The sequence below is a fragment of the Notothenia coriiceps genome, unplaced genomic scaffold (assembly GCF_000735185.1).
Source record: "Notothenia coriiceps isolate Sejong01 unplaced genomic scaffold, NC01 NC01_scaffold00036667, whole genome shotgun sequence".
Lineage (NCBI taxonomy): Eukaryota > Metazoa > Chordata > Actinopteri > Perciformes > Nototheniidae > Notothenia > Notothenia coriiceps.
Window position 1 is genome coordinate 454 of NW_011369368.1, and position 17,189 is coordinate 17,642.

Sequence of the window (17,189 nt, forward strand, 5' to 3'; positions counted from 1 at the left end):
AAAACTACAAATCATGACATTTGGGAAGTATAACATTAAGAATCTTACTTGATTAAAGATTTAAACGATTATTAAGATACGTCTTTCAAAAGATCTGTCAATCATTTTAACAATACTTATGTATTCATCATAGGCAGTCCCTGGTAAAACTGCTCTGTCGGTCTGTATCTGTGCAGTTTTCCACATGCACCAGTTCACTGAGCTGACTGCGCCACTAGAGGGCGCCATAGCACTGTCTGTTGAACCAGCATGTCTTCTGAATGAAAAGAGAAAAACAGTGCAGGTAAATTAAAATGAAACAAATTAATCATTCAATCATTTCTTATCTTTTGTTTTACTTTTTTATTCATTGACATTTTATGAAAAGCCAGAGTTTCACATTTTTGTTATGTAATAAAACCGATAACGTATCCTAACTAATAGCCTTACACATCAGGCCTGTAGTGATGCAGTGTATATAAGAACAGCACAATTGGATCACTATTAGTCAGTAACTACATTCCACAGTGGTTTATTGGTGTTAATGGCACAGCTGTTTTAGGACACGCCCAGCAACAACCCGGACATGCAGTCCTTTTACCTCATCGGTGCGATAGTGACGACTGCATGTTCTTTGAAAGAAACTACATTTCCATGACGGCAGTGGGAGGGTTGTTGCGTAACAAGGTGGGGCGTTTTTGGCCAGTCGGAAGCAACAAGTTGCCCAGCAGGCTGACAGGCGGGCGGTTACTCCATCGTGTCAGCAGCGGCAGGTGGTCAGCGCGCGTCCTCAGCACTTTGTGAATGGGATTTTAACTGCAGAGCCTTCAGAGCACCTGGTACTCATGGACTGCGTAGAATAACTTCTCTGAATTTATTTGACCCTTTTTTCTCTCGGACGCGGGAAGTGAAGACTAGTAATTCTGCGTTTTGACTGTTTTTTTAAGGGCTGCGCTTCTCTGTGTGCGTAATGCTCTCTGCGTAGAGCCTGATCATACTTTTTTTTTTAAAGGTGGATGTTGTTGCATTGTCAATAATGGCATTCGCTAGATTCAGCAGGATACTCCGTCTGCCTACAATTGAGAAACAAAAGAAAGTCAAGCAGTATGAACACGTTCACCGGGACATCAACCCAAACGATTTATGGGAGATTATTGGCGAGCTGGGAGACGGTGCGTTTGGAAAGGTCTACAAGGTGAGTGTGATTTCAGAGATACGAGGCACCTGTAAGAGGTCCATGCCATGATAAACCCTGTTAGATGTTATAATCACCTCAAACTTCAATGATAAGTCTCTCACCTGTTGCCAAGTTCAGTAACACTGAGTTATGTTAGAAATGTTTCTTGACTATCTACGTTTTAAATGTCACTTCTCCCCCTGATCACTCGTGTTCTCAAGGAAAGGTTACAAGTTTGTCCCTTTTTTTTTTTTTAAATACAGTCCATTTAGGGATACAACATATATTTTCTTTCACACCAGAAGGACTGTATCATATGTCAACATTCTTAGAATATATCCTTAGAATATATCCTGATAGAGTTGTCAACAACTTCTGATCACCTGTAGATGCTTCACATTGCTGAGATTGTGTGAACTGAACAATGTGGTCGATCCTCTGTCAATCAGAGTTATCACAGATTTGATTTGTTTTCAGATAAAAGGGTCTACCTGTTTATAAAATAATCATTCATTGTACTCAAGGACGGCTGATATCCTCTTGTTGAGATCCACTTTATCCTATTTTCTTCCTGTTTCTGAGTGTCTTTTATGAAGTCACTTGTTTTCTCGCATAGAATCCACACCGTTTTAGTAAAAGAGAGCACTGACTTCTCTTGTGAACAGTCCTAAACACCCACTCATCGCTGTGAAGCATCCACAGTGACAGTGAAAGCACTCTTCATTAGTTTATCAGCTCTTTTCCAACCTCAGCAGCAGCACTTTTGGCTCAGAGGCGTTATTTAATCTGGATCTGTTAGCCGGTCAGCCCCTCTGTGAAGCATGGCACAGGCACTCAGTGTGCACTGCCCAGCTGAGCACAGTGAAGGTCTTTGACGCAGCATGGGCCTCAGTGGAAGAAGTGATGCCTTAAGGTCTGCAACAGAAAATTAAATATTTTTTTTAGAGGACTCCACCTTATGTTGGTATTTTATTTTTAAGGGACAGTATACACACATGGATAAATTAAACACAAGTGCATACATTGGAAGATACGTCCCGAGGGTGGCTTGTTTGCACTAACATTAAATGTAAATAGTCAAAATCCTTCCTATGTGCCACAGGTCTGACCTTATGTAAGTTGTCGAAGAATATCTTTTGAACAGAGCTAGCATGTGAGGAGTCCTATGGGTAGCAGAGAGAAACACAAGTGGAGCAAGCAGTATACCATGTAAACAAACAATGCTTTCAGTTTAGTTTTAAAGTTGAGGGAAAGAATGAACAGAAGGTGCTTTCCATTTTAAGAAGCCTTTAGACACTGATCATACTAAAGCTGAACATGCAGCACAGACTATGGTTTATCATTGAGTTAAGCATGATCCCACTTGAGTAATTGGCAAGTTCACCGACTTGCCAATTTGTCCCCACATGTTCTATTTATTATACAAATGTCAAGCCTCTGCTTTAGTTTCTGTCTCCTCTCCTTGAGTGGGTTGGGGGAGGACAGCGCCACACCTGCATCTGTCAGATTAAGAGGGGGGAGGCAGAGTGGGAGCAAATGAAGGCCAAGAGAGGAAATCGGGGGACTTCATCAGGGGACAACTTCCTCAAACAGCTCTTGAACTTCAGTATAATCATCTCATGTGTGGGAGAAAAAGGCATCAAGGGGTGTATCGCACATGTTTTCCGTTGTTACTCTTTGATAGCGAGGGGGGGGGTTATTATCTCTGTCACAAGTGAATTCAGCTGCTTATCAGACTGTTCGGGGCGTGAGTGGAATAAAAACCTGCTTTCGGGTGTGTGACTTGTAGGAGAAGAACAATACTGACTGCCTCTTCATAAAGATATGAATACTTGTCATTTGCAGGTGGCAAGGACCCCACTTGTAAATGACATGTATCTTTAAGAGTTAAGTGTTCATTGAGAGGACAGAGTGCTCCTGTCAAACTGGCTCTCTAAAGTTTAATGTCATCATTGGGAGAATAACAACTCACTTAGTTTCGCAAGAGGAGTGCGTTTATATCACAGGAACACCGCAACAGAAGATCTCGTAAAATGCAATATAACCCTCATGCAACTTTTCTATTGTTGATATTCCACTGCAGATAAGTGGTCAAGAAATGATTGACAAGAGAGGAAAGTGAATTGCTTCACACAATTGTATATTTTTTATAAGCTTATCCGATCTTTCAACTTTTAATGTAAGATATCGCATAGAGTTATGTCTTCTAAAAGTTATTAGTTCTTATGGTCAAACTGCTGGAAACGGTTTTGTTTTTGGAAGACTCGCGTGCCATAAGGTCAATAACCTCTGGTTAACTGCATGATGAGTTCACATCCTGACACCCAAGTGTGTTGGTATTTCACATACTCAAATTTCTTTTTAATTTTCCCTAATTCACAAAGAATTCATGAAACCTAGTAACTTATATATTCACTTGATTGATAACACAACAACCTTGCTAAACGTTACACATAGTACATATTTGACAGAATTAACCCATCTATTTCACAGAATTAATTTTTGAAAATCCTAGGAGAAGGAAACGCAAGCACGCAAACAACCTGTTGTTGACATTCTCGGGATTACTGTGTCACAAGTTCACAGTATCACTGTTCATCATCATTTGGAGATCATACAATACAGGAATACATTAATGCAATGTTGTGCAGATGTTTGTAAATGCTGACATTCTATGATTGTATTGTAGGTACCCCTTTGGACCCAGTCCAACGACAATACTAAGCACTTTGTCGAACACATTTTAACCTCACTAAAATCAGCTGGAGTTGTGCTCCGAGTCAAGATGTAACTGACTGAAGCACACTTGACACTACTTCTTAGATTTAAATTGCATTTTGATTTGATTGCATTAACCATGTTTGATGTCCTTTTGGTTCATTTCCTGACACATTGCATGCAATGCTGCAATATGTTGCACATCCCAGACATTTCTGCCTGAAGGGTAGAACATAGACCTGCAGTCTCTCAAAAGTCATAACAAGAGAATGTCTCACTGTTTGTGTCATAGGATGTTTTCTTTGTTTTCTGCGCATCTGTCTATGCACATGCTTGTACTTGTTGGAAAGAGTGAATGCGTGTGAAGGTGTGTGGCCGCAACTCAGGCATGAAACAGAGGAGTGGTGTGGTTCCCCTCACTAATTAATGGGCCACGTGCCGCTGAGCGCGCTGCCCTGCTGCTGCTGCTCAACTGTTTCCATAGACACAAGCAGGTTGTAAGGTTACCCTCCCTCAAATTCCCATTGTGGGATTAACCATAGAGCATCTTATCCCTGTTGGCCTGTGATGTAAAAGAAAGTAGACTTAAACTGCGGTCTGTGTACTTTGCCACACACTGAGGAAGTATTGAGTTGCTCTTGATTCAGATTAACAAATGTGGTTTATGAAAACAGTCTCAAAGATGGGAAAACATCAGTTGTTTTTGGAATTTGTTCTAAAAGAGTGTGAACTGTGAAGTGTCCTTGTGTGAAAAGGAAAGAGGAAAACACACTTTTTATACAGCGTTCTTAAAGGTAAGACAATTGTGTCGGTCTAACTTGCATTGACAGATGGTGGAACGAGTGAAAGGCTTATAGAAGAATCAGTTGAAACATAATAATCCTCTTCAGACAAGTGAAACAGAAAACACACTGGGTGTCGCCAGTGGGGGGGAGGGGGCACAGGTTGCAACATCCTCTCTGCAGAGGAAAGCCACAAGGTCTATGTGAAATGCCATAGTCTTAAGTTAGAAAAACGGAAGTGCCACATAGACGTATGTTGGAGTTTATTCAGTGAGACCATCATCAGACTCTGGGTCTAATCTCGAAGTACCAGCTGGAACCACAGCGACTGATAGGAGCCCTGTTGAGTGGGCGTGGGCAGAGCATGCTGGGAGTCCCTGTGATGACATCAGTACTGGCACTTGCAGAAAGCCTCCTATGCCTTTCTACATCCATATACTGCTGCTAGTTAAGGGCCTGAGACAAGCAGGACTTTCATGAGAATGTTTTACACTGATTTGAGTGTCAGCCATTGCCTATTCTCAGCACATGATGAAATTAATGCTAGAAGCAGAATAACCCACGTAAAGTAACCATATACTGCCTCTTACTCTCAGAGACATGGAGACATTTGGGTTTAACTTTTCTTTATTCGATTTCCCCTCCGTTTCAAAGCCCCTTTTAACTTCGCCATTTAAACAATTGTTACTTATGCTGTCGTCAGGGATTGGATCTCATCTCACATAAATGTCATGCTTTTGACATGTTGTGCAAGGGCTTGCATGAGTATGAATGATTGAATAAAGCAGTGTAGGGTATTTTCTCTCAAGGCTCTTTGTGGTATGTTGTGATTTCCTGCCCCAGCGACCTGCTTTGTACTTGTGACCTTCTTGAATGTGGGACATTTTACCTCGTTTGTCAAACTTTCACATCCTGAAAAGACTCATTGCTCTATCGGGTGTAACTTTTGAACCCTCGCTTGGTTATGTGCTTCACGCCCAGTGGATGCATGCTTTCACTCAGTCAGCAGGTTGTGAAAGAGAGGAAGAACCTCACTGCAGTGTTGCTAGAAAGAAACCAAAGACACAACCATTACTTTGTCTTCTCTTGTATAAGTCTTGAGTTGTGCCAAAAGAGTTGTGAAGTCTACTGTTCTATCAAAGCTGTAGGTAAAAAATAAGTCTGACTTTGCAGCCTTGAATTTTTTTCAGTCACTCTCCTAAACAGGATGTTCACTAAGTAAACAAATATCATCATCTCAATTAAAACAACTGAGTTCTTTACTTTTGTACTAAAAACAAGTATCTGTTTACTTTAGTGTATGTCGTCTTGCTACAGTAACACCATGGCATTCTGGGCATTTTCTTGAAAAAAAAGTTCACTTATGAGAACCTCATGTTGCCATAACAATATTTTGACAGCCATGTTTAGCTAACCCTTATTTGGATGAATGGATGCTTTACTGCCACCAGTGTGTGGAGGTCTTGCTGCTGGTAGAGTGCTTTTTACTCTGTAACATGTGTCTTGGAAACAATGAAAACAGAGTGACCTGTCTTGTGAAACAAAGGCATAAACCCATATAAAGTGAAAGGCCTTGCTGTAGCTGCAGAAAAACATGCTTATCTTCTAGTTAACAAGTGTTGTATTGGCAAGGGCCAAGGTCTGATATCAGTGATGCAAGTGATATAGATTGTATTAAAAAAACAAACACTAACTGAATAATCTCCTGATTTCCTTGAGATATACTTGTTGCTAATATTTGTGTTGTATAACAAATATCAAGCTTTGTCTTCAACTGCGTTAATGTATTTGTAATGATCAAAGCATCTTTGTTTGTAGATGTATATTTAAAGTTAAATAATTATTTTACTGGAAAATCTAGATGGGTGTGAGGGGGATTTTTACTCAGCATTAAGTAGTGTCTGCAGAAGTCCCTCTCAAGCAGCTCCTACAGTATCAAACTAGTGAATGAATCAATCTGAAACTGTGAAAGTGAGGGGGACATCTGCCCCCATTTCCAGTGGAAATTACGCCTCTTTGTTGTTCAAAGATTTTCTCTAAACGACTTTCCGTTCTCTCTTGATCAAGTGGTCACAGTAGGACTCTTCTCAAACAACGGTATTGCAGAATTAAAAATCTAAATGTACATGCAAAGGCGTTGCTTGTACAGCTTGTTTATCTGAATGAGAGATTATGACTTCCAAAGGCGCCTGCTGTCAAAGGTGAGGTTTTATTAGCTGCTGTCATTATGTAGGAGCTGAGAACCACATTCCTGTTTGCAGACACATGGGAGAGCCCCAGGAGGTGGGGCAGGTTACAGCTTTATGACTGGGCAAAGGTCTAACATACACACACATTCCCCTTTGGTACTTGTGTGTGTTTGTAGAAACTATAACGCCATACAAAAGCCGAAAATACACGTCAGCATGTTGTGTGTTCTTCCAACCTGGAGGTGACTGACCCCAGGGAAAGTAATGTGTTATTTGTTACAAGAGGTCATCTGGTCCATTACCATTATGATTAACTATTCCTAATTATTTTCAGCCTACAGTCTTAATGGGCAAAGACTCGAGGAAAATATGTTGAGAAGCTGATAAGTCTTTTGAAATCTGGTTAATTTAAAGCTTGAAGTTGTTACTTGCCTTGGACTTCCTTCCCCCTTTTGAGTGTGATCCAGCCCTTTTCCTTTAAACCAACACACACTTAGTAATTATTAATGCCACAGTCAACATACACTATACTAAACATTGTTATTCATAGCTTGATTACATTTTTTTGTAAATACTTATCTGAATACAAAATTCTACACGCACAAGGCTGGCAGCATGTGCTTTTATGTGTGTGTTTACTCAGTCTCCCAGTACATACAGTATGTTTGTATGCTGACTCATGGGTCAGTTACATCTGCTTCTTCTAAAGCTGCTCGTCAGTCATGGTTTGTGGCCTTCAGACAGACTGTTACTGAAAACAGATGGGTAAATATACTAGTAGGCGGGAGAAATACAGGAAGGGATGACAGACAAAAGATGTGCAGCGGGGCAGGCAGTGAATGATGAGGCAGGAGTGTCGAGAGGTGTGCTGTGCATATGCTGCAGTGTGAACGTTAAAAACAGGAAAACAAGATGGAAAAAAGTTAGATCATCATACCCAGGTTTATGGCTATACATGCAAACAATAAAACCGATGGATCATTAAAATAAAGCATCATAACAAAATAACGAAAATGGCAACCAGTGAACAAACATTTGGGTGAAGGCCCAAGTCTCTAAATCTTATATTTTCAAATACTGATTATTGATCGACTTCAGTTGTTATTTTGGCCCTAGAACTATAATATTAATGTGAGTTTCCAGTATTTGTATTAAGATAGTAAATACTTTTCTCACTGCAAGATACAAAAACATTTTGGCATTTAGATTGAAGTCAGTTGTTACCTTTCTGTTTTTACAGTCTATAATTGTTTTTGTAATTGACTCTAGTTAATTTACTAAATTCCTATTGTACTTTGTCACAGCTTGTATGTGGTCTATTAAGATATCATGGATATCATGGTCTTTTATTGGTCATTTGTTGAAGAGCATGAGTGGGTCCATTAGCTAATCCTTTTGCACTTATCCTAAATGAAAGCGAAGACACTAATGAACAGGAAAAGGAACAGGCAGCGGGACTAGTTGCGAGCCGAAGCAGAACCAAGTTCTTCTGATCCCCGTGGAAACCAGACCCCAAACAAAGCCAAAGACTGTTGTTGTCCTCGGGAGGAGAGTTAGAGAGAGTGAAGAGTCAGTGGGTTAGAAGCAGTGAGGCGTCATTTTCTCTCGGGATGGCTACAGAGCCAGCAGTAGCTGACTGTATTCCTGCTTCTTCAGTGCTTTGGTTGTGAACTGTTATTTTGTAACTTAATACAGTGTTTATGTAGATCTTGCTGTCATCTGGCGCCTCTGTGTTCTTGTAAATCAGGATGACAAGTAAGGTTAGCAGACTCTCCATAAACCACAACAACATAAAGTGTTTAATTAATCTGTCAGATAGTCAGACAGGCATTTGTGTTTGCTGGGAGGAACTGTTACTCGTATTTTCAAGGTTGTTCCGATTAAAGAGGATGATGCCTCTTCTTGTTATTCCTCTCTTGTGTACATACCATAGCACACAAACATCCACACTTGTGCGTTGATGTCACGCCAACTTGTAGAGTCAGGAGGTCCCATGTGAGACACAATGAGGCGTTTCAGGGTAATTTCCTCTCTGGGCAGTGTATATACTTTGTAAGGTGCATGCATAAACAAATATGCATGTTTGCATACTACTTGAGGACCCTTGACGTAACACATTCCCCCCGCCACGCACCACATAGATGCATGATGAGTTTACCCTCTTTTTCAACTCCCCCAACCATCTGAAGGCCAGAGGCACATTCCTCAGCTTTGTTCCCACTGAGATGTAAAGGTGTGTGTATGTGCAATTGGGAAGCTAGGTCATGGTGTTGCCCGTTGAAAGGTCAAGATGTATTTGTGCACAGTTAATGCTGAGCTTAACAAAAAATGATCACATCTGTCCACTTATTCACTTCTTCTTTTGTTTTGATGTGGTGGCAGATATTCATGTCTTTGTGTTTCTGTTAGATCATAGTGTTTTACTAGCAAATATGGTGATGTCAACCGCCCCGGTTACAACATTTAAACACTCCTACTTGATATACAGTGTTTCAGCTATCATTCTATTAGTCTGTACATCTGATTCGTGATGAGACAAAAGAGGAGGATATTATGAGGAAGTCACTTGTGTTGTGGAGAAACAACAGACTTTATAATATAGCCAGAGTTGTAACAATAGACAGAGTATGTCTAGATTGTTGTTGTTTCTGAAACTATGACTTAAACATGGCCATATTATACATCAAGTTTTTTAAAGATGGAACTGAGAGTATAGAGCTTTTTTTCTTTGAGAGTTGGCACAACACCAACAAACTAAAATACCAGTAGGTCTGTACCTTCTACTGTAAATCAGGACCTAGGCAGTATGCTTCTGGGGGCTGACAGTGTTGGCACAGGAGGGGAGCGAATCACAGGGAGCTGAGATGTTAGCGGAGGAGTGAAAGTGTCTGGTGTCTCCGTGTTTACTGTCGAGGCTTGTTAGCTGGCTGACTGATGGTTTGATGGCAGTAGGAGACGTCCTGTTGACTCGCACTGTGGGTTACCCTGGTTTGGGGTCAGTTCGGCTCCTCTGGAACTCTGTTTGACACACACACACACACACACACACACACACACACACACACACACACACACACACACACACACACACACACACACACACAGCAAACTGGGATAAGCTAAAGAGTGTGTGTTGCTGCTAGTCTGTTCTGTTTATTCAGATGTTGTCCCACATCCCCTGTAAAAGCGGAGGCTTCAGACCTCCACCGGGCTGTTTAGTCTGCCATGTTTCTATAGGTCACTGGGTGGACACGTGTACATGCGCCCTCAATTTCTCGACATGACTTTTTAGGCTCATCATTTCATACAAGTACCAGCTTTCACACTCTTACTCACTTGTCAATGTTCCTTTTGATCACTTAGATATGTCATAACCTTTATGTGCTTCCTTTTTGGAGAGGTGCATCTCTTTCACTTCCTGTGGATAACTGTGTGGAAGTCCTTTGATATGATGATCCGACAGTTTCGGGGGCTGTTAATAATTGTGTGTGTGTGTGTGTGTGTGTGTGTGTGTGTGTGTGTGTGTGTGTGTGTGTGTGTGTGTGTGTGTGTGTGTGTGTGTGTGTGTGTGTGTGTGTGTGTGTGTGTGTGTGTGTGTGTGTTTCCCCCAGTTGCTCAGGGAGGGTGTGGAGTTTCCTTTCCTGTTTTCTCTCTAAATGTTAGTTACTCAACATTTTTAATTGCCAGATTGCATTTTTTTGATGTTTCGGAGTCCCTTTTCAACTGGTTCCAGCTGGCAGAGTGATACTGGCATGCAAGAAATTTGAATACATTTGTTCTTACATCATGATATTTTCTACCTTCTAATCACATAATTGGCATAACAAAATAAAAAAGAAGAAGTAACATCATCAGCATCATCATCATCATCCATGTTCTTTACAATCTTGTTAAAGCACAAAGCCACACCCTTTATCTCACCCACTGTGAATATTTTATGAGAATTGAAACTCTTGAGTAAAAAAAAAAGTCATGTTTTACCTTTGCTGTGAAAGACTTTTAGGCCAAAAAGAGTCCATCAAACAGGCCCTGCCATAACTCATGAATGTTTAATTAAATGTTCTCTTTCTCTGTTTCTTTAGGCCAGAAACAAGGAGACAGGAGTGCTTGCTGCAGCCAAACTGATCGAGACAAAATGTGAGGAGGAGCTGGAGGACTACATCGTTGAGATCGACATCCTGGCCAAATGTGACCACCGCTATATTGTCAAGCTGCTTGATGCTTTCTACCATGACAACAAACTATGGGTAGGTAACACAGGAATCTGGTTAAGAGACACAAGCTTTAAGTGTCAACCACAGACTGTTCCACCCTTCTCTCTTTCTATTTTTACACAAGGCTGATAAAATAATACATGCACATGTTAGCACTTATAGAAGATATGCGCATTTTCAAAGATCATACTTGTATTTTGTGTCTCTACTTAGACAACTTTACATGCTTTAATGTAGGCCTGTCACGATAATACATTTTGTTGGACGATAAATTTTCCCGGAAATGATTGCGGTAAACGATAATATTGTCGGCACCGTTGTAAGACCATTTTAGACCACATAATTCAAGTACATCCTTTCAAACAGAACTTTTTTATTGAACATTCAACATTGCAAATGAAATGTGAAATAATATTCAAATATATAAATTATATATAATAAATAAACAATTAAATTAAATTATAGAAAACCAATTAAATCACACACAACCAAAACAATAAATTAAATAGACTCAGGCTGGAAAACAGATTTCTCTCTCTCTCTATTGTGTGTGTATATATGTATATATGTATATATGTATGTATATAATTAATTGCTTATCGCGACTACTTTAATGTTCAAAAAGGTCTTTTATTTTTCTCATCCTGCCTGTGCTGCACCACCTCTTTTCACCCTCTGTCTGAAACCAGAGCACAGTCTGCTCTGATTGGTTAGCTGGCCAGCTCTGATTGGTCAACGGCTTAGAGATGTTCCGCCCCTTAAAATCCCTCACAATCTGCTGTCGGGCTAGCCAATAGAAGCGCAAGTGTTACATGGTGACGTCACCTAGCCTTTGCAGACCTCTAACATGCACAAAAAATACTTGAAAAAGCATAATAGAGGCTCATTAAGCTGAACAAATGAAATGGAAACTAGACTGTTTAGAAGAAATGGTGTTTGAATAGACATCCTGTTGCTGTGTGGGAACACTGTGGTCAAGGCTGCTGGTGTTTTAGAATAGTGCTTAATGTACCAAAGGGACCTGATGTGCTGTCTACACTGTTACGTTTCTCACAAGATATATTCTTTTCACTTCGTTGAGGAGTTTCTGTGTCCAAGTTTTCTTTGCAGCACTTCCAAACACACAACACACAAACCTGAACCATCAGCAGGGAAGTAGACAAACAGACCTTCTAACCATGTATGTTGGCAGGCTCATGGGATGTTGCATTTCAATCCGTGACCGTCTTGTTGTTTTATTGAAACAATATCTCACCCAGAGCATATTTCTGCTACATATGAAAGCTCTGTTGAATAATATAGATGGGGAAGTGGTTTGCCTAAATGGGAATGACAGAAGACCCCCCCCCCCCAGGGTGACATAATGCATCAGATATGAACTAGAGCTCACCCTGATGTTACAGCAAGAAGGAAGATCAATTTCAGTTCAGTGTTTTCTGCTCTCCTGTTATTTTTTCTCAACTCTCGCTCACTGGGTCAAGTGTTCAACTCCCCCTGTAATCTTTCAGTGTATCTGGCCAACACAAATAATAGTGACCTCATGCTGCGCACAACCTAGAATATGTGAGGAATTACAAGGCAGCGATAAAACTAAAGATATCTTAGGCTTGCATTTATTTGACCCCTCTACGTGTATATTATCAACACAAGTTTATAACTGCTGTTTTTTAATTCCTCTTTTTTTTCAGTTTTTAAAACAAACATAATTGTTTAGTACTTGTTTATTTGAAGTAGTTCTTTCAGAAATGCAACTCAAGAGCCACTGATGTATCTATTCACAGCTCAGCCAAATAAAATACTTGATTGCACCTATGATATGATTTAATGCTGTGCACAGCATGAGTAGTCTAGACATAACAGCAGTAACTTTGCTGTGAAGTGGAGGGGTCTAACGGCCCCCTTGCGGCTTCCATTACTCCCTTGCAAAAATAAAAAATTATCCGCTGATGAAAATGCCCAAATTACTTATTTTTTTAATAAACAATCCTTAGCGGTTTCCTGTGACTCCTTCTCATTAAAGGGAGGTAATTCCACAAGTAAGGATGTTCACTATGGAAGATAACTACCATTTAGATACATTGAATGGTTATTTGTAAAACAAACATGGAATATGTATAGTATAAAAAAGTGATTTCATGACAAACTTAAGCATTAAAATGTTATGTAAATCCAGCAAACCATGAATGACTAACACTAACAAACTCCAGGAACAATTACATCTCTTGAGTACCGCACAAAGGTCACATACTTCAAACGTGAGATAACTACACATGACCTGCCTATACACATACACATACAAATACACAACCACACCAGGCTATGACACAGCCCCAGAGCTAGTCGTGGTTGTGTGAAATCCTTTGGAGGGTGAACGTTCTCCAGCAGTGTGTGTGGCTTCATAGTGTCAACTTTTACTTGGCTCATATACTGATGTTTATTTTTTGTATTACACATAATGACTCTTAATCTGTCCATGATACGTTTTTTTTAAACTGTATTTCAAGATCAACCAAAACAAATAGAGAACCTGACTACCAAAATTGGAATGAGAGCATCTGACCTGCAGTAAAATAACAATATACAACATGAAGAAGTGAACTAGCTCTGAACCCCGTTCCTTTGAATGTGTGCTAGCCTCAGGATCTCAACAATTAGCCCAGTGGTTGGCGGTCAGGCCTCAGTAACCTCCGGTTGGGTGGACCGGGCAGGGGTGAGATGATGCATTCTTTTACCGACCCACTCGTTCTGCTTTCTGCTTTCTACTGAGTAAGGGAGAGGAAGAAAGACTAAGACAGACAGAGAGAGAGCGAGAGAAAGAGAGAGAAGGACTGTTTTGTTCCCATCCACGAACAGGTCTTGAGGCTAGAAGGGCATCTAGCCCCAGCGTGAGAAAAAGAGGGCCTTTTAACATGGGGAAGGAATTGCTGACATCAGCACATTGAGATTAACTAAAAAGGAGAGAGAGAAAAGGGGGAACAGTTAAACTGATGAAAAAGAGACAATAAACACACAAGAGAACATGAACACATAATTTAAAAGCATCGTAAAGCCTGCCAGAGTAAAGGGTATGTCTTTCCAAGTCACAGAAACCACATTCTCCCACTGTCTATTTTGAGATGGGGCTTCCTGAAATATGTTGCCACTTAAATACCAATCGAATCCATAGGGACCTTTTCTCCAGCAGAATGTATACCAAAAAAAACACTGCATTTTCAAGAGTAATGGGAAGGAAGCGTTACGAAAAAAGGATGTTTCTTATCATATTTTTATAAAATATATTCCATGCTAGGACCGCACCGTAATCAAACTTTCATCTGCCTCTATTGTGTTTGGTCAAATCTGAGAGACTTTCATCTCATTACTGACGCTAAACCACACGTGTCTGCATGGCTAGTTACCATTAGTTGTTTTTTATTTTGTAATGTTTTTAATTTGGAGAAAAACTGCTGCTTTTAGCCATGATTATATACTGTATCAGAGTTTTAAAAAGCCAAAGATATGAACACATTATAGTTAAAATTATAAAATGAGAATACAAATATGGACAGTTTCTCGATTGAAGATAAGATCTTGTAGTTAAAATTAAATGCTCTGTTTCACAGTTGGACAGTGTCCCTCTTAAGTATTTCATTTCTCTCTGTGTCTGTGTAGTGTGTTCCCAGAGTCTGTATATACATATCTTAAGAGCCTTAATTGTGGCCCTTGTAAAGTAATATTGTGTGGTTCTTTTAAACACACTGAGACAAGGACAAAGCTTTTTATTTCACCTCTGCTATTATTTGCATACAGCGAGGTCTGCATAATGTAACTGGCTGTGGTTGCTAGGATATTTTATGACATTGTAAGTGAATCAATAGTACCACCCCGTGCACTCAAATTACTGAAGCATTAGTCACATTCAGAGAGAGAGAGAGACTTTTTACATCCTTACAAAATGATATGAGACATCGCTGTGAATCACAGGAAGAAGGCCTGTTCTGTTTACATCCGGGCTTTTCAGAATGTGTAGACTGTATCTAACTCGGTTCAGCTTGTCTCAAAAGGAAAAAAAGTATTTGCAATTGATTATTGGGTTTTCCATTTTTGTGTGCGTGAGATGGGTAAAGCATGTATCTGCCTGCATGCGTGTTCAGCCCATAGTAGGTATGCGCTGCATGTAGTTTGACCAGTCGGGGCACAATTGTTCCAGGCAGGGAGAGCAAATCTGGCTTCCAAGACAATGACGGAAACACAAACCAGTTCCTGATGACACAGTATTGTGATGTACAGCTGTTTAGGTTTGGCAGTACAATGTGCTACTGAAGAACAGCTCATTTCAGATAGGCGGTGGTTTTTAAACAGGATAAATAAATGTTTGGTTAGTGTTGAGCAGGAAGTACTGTAGTAAATAGATACATTTTGTTTTGTTAAATGTATTGCACAATTTCAAAATCAATACTGCATTTGAACTATTTACATTTCAACTTCCAATAAATCACAAATTGACAATTTCCACAAGTACATTTTATTCAATAAAAAGACGTTGAAAACGTTGTTCTACTATAAGTGATCGATTACTATACATCAAACATAGCCAAACTGATAATGGACTTTTGAAGCTGAAGAATATCAATATTAGTTTGAAAAAATCCCATACAGTAGCCAATAGTATTTTCATAATAATCTCTAAGAAACTTGATCTTGTTTTTTTCTGTGCTCTTGGCTAATTCCCAGTGGGCGTAGTTATGTTATAAAAAGGTGATGTCTAGACTAATCCAAACTTAAACAAGGAATGAATTAGAATATAGATAGCCTACGTGTGGTAGGCTATCTGCAAATAAAGCATCAGTGTGTTTTAGTGTTAAATGTAGAGTAGCTAATGAGAAAGTATTTATTTTCTATCTGTAACTGCAACTCCTTCAGATGTAACCATTCAATGTTACATACAATTAATAGTTTTAAATAAGGCATTAAGGTGTGTCTATAGAAAATCAATCATTTATCTGTCTGAAGAAACAGAGGTAAAACAAATGAGGGCAGATCTTAGATGCAGTATAGAGATATAAAAGTTGGAAGCAGCGGAGCGTGACTGTCTCTCTGCCGTCTGTCATTTAAAGAAACGAATGAGGTTTGCTAATCCAAATGTCACAAAAGAACATTGTTTCACCTGGAGAGCTGCATGCCAGGCTTGACATTCCTCATCTTTGACTTTTCCCCCAGTGTGTGTGTGTGTCTGTGAGCATAACACACACTCATGCACATTTTTTGAAACTATGCATACCTCCACAGTTTCTCATATTCCTCTTTACCTGGGCTGTTTACACCTTTTGTACCTATGATCCTCAGTATGGCTTTGTCTGAACTGAAACTCCACTCCCTGTCCAGTACCAGGTCAATACTTTGACACTGTTGTCATAGCAGGAGGATTAAACTAAGAATGACATCATATAACTGCACACCACCTAGGTTTGATCTTTGAGCATTTGGAATGAAAAGATCAAGATAAACTGCTCTTAACAGGATTCTTACGAAATCCTGTGGTGTCTTTATTTTCTTTGGTCCTACTTTTGAAACTTTAGAGGGTTTTCTGACAGCCGGTGTGTCAGAGACAAACTGACTATGTAAGGAGAGGAAATTAAGTTGATGGAAGTTGCTATTTGGCCAACAAGACACCATTTAGGGAGTGTCTTTTTTCTTGCCCGTCTCCCTCTCGCTTTGTGTGTTTTTACTTCACTGCTGAACTGGTATTATACGTTTTGGCAGTGTGTTCCAGGAAGTGTGTATCATTACAGCCTGACAGGTTATCACACACTTGAGTTGCAATCCAGATGTCCACTTTGTGAAGTGTGTGTATTCTAGTATACTTTATATATATATAGGGTGTATATATATACACACACACACACACACACACACACACACACACACACACACACGCACAGTGGGGCAAAAAAGTATTTAGTCTGCCACCAATTGTGCAAGTTCTCCCAGGTAAAAAGATGAGAGGCCTGTAATTTTCATCCTAGGTATACTTCAACTATGAGAGACAAAATGAGAAAAGAAAATCACCTTGTCTGATTTTTAAAGAATTTATTTGCAAATTATGGTGGAAAATAAGTATTTGGTCACCTACAAACGTGTGTGTGTGTGT

General features: G+C 39.8%; 1 protein-coding gene across 1 annotated transcript in view; it reads left to right on the forward strand.

The window, feature by feature from the left end:
- Nucleotides 1–672: 672 nt before the first annotated feature.
- Nucleotides 673–17,189, forward strand: part of stk10 (serine/threonine kinase 10) — a 38,570-nt gene continuing 22,053 nt past the window's right edge. Inside the window, exons 1-2 of the mRNA XM_010792831.1 lie at nucleotides 673–1,174; nucleotides 10,928–11,092. Coding sequence (XP_010791133.1) covers nucleotides 1,016–1,174; nucleotides 10,928–11,092 — 324 coding nt within the window. The 5' untranslated portion in view covers nucleotides 673–1,015. The remainder of the gene's footprint in view (nucleotides 1,175–10,927; nucleotides 11,093–17,189) is intronic.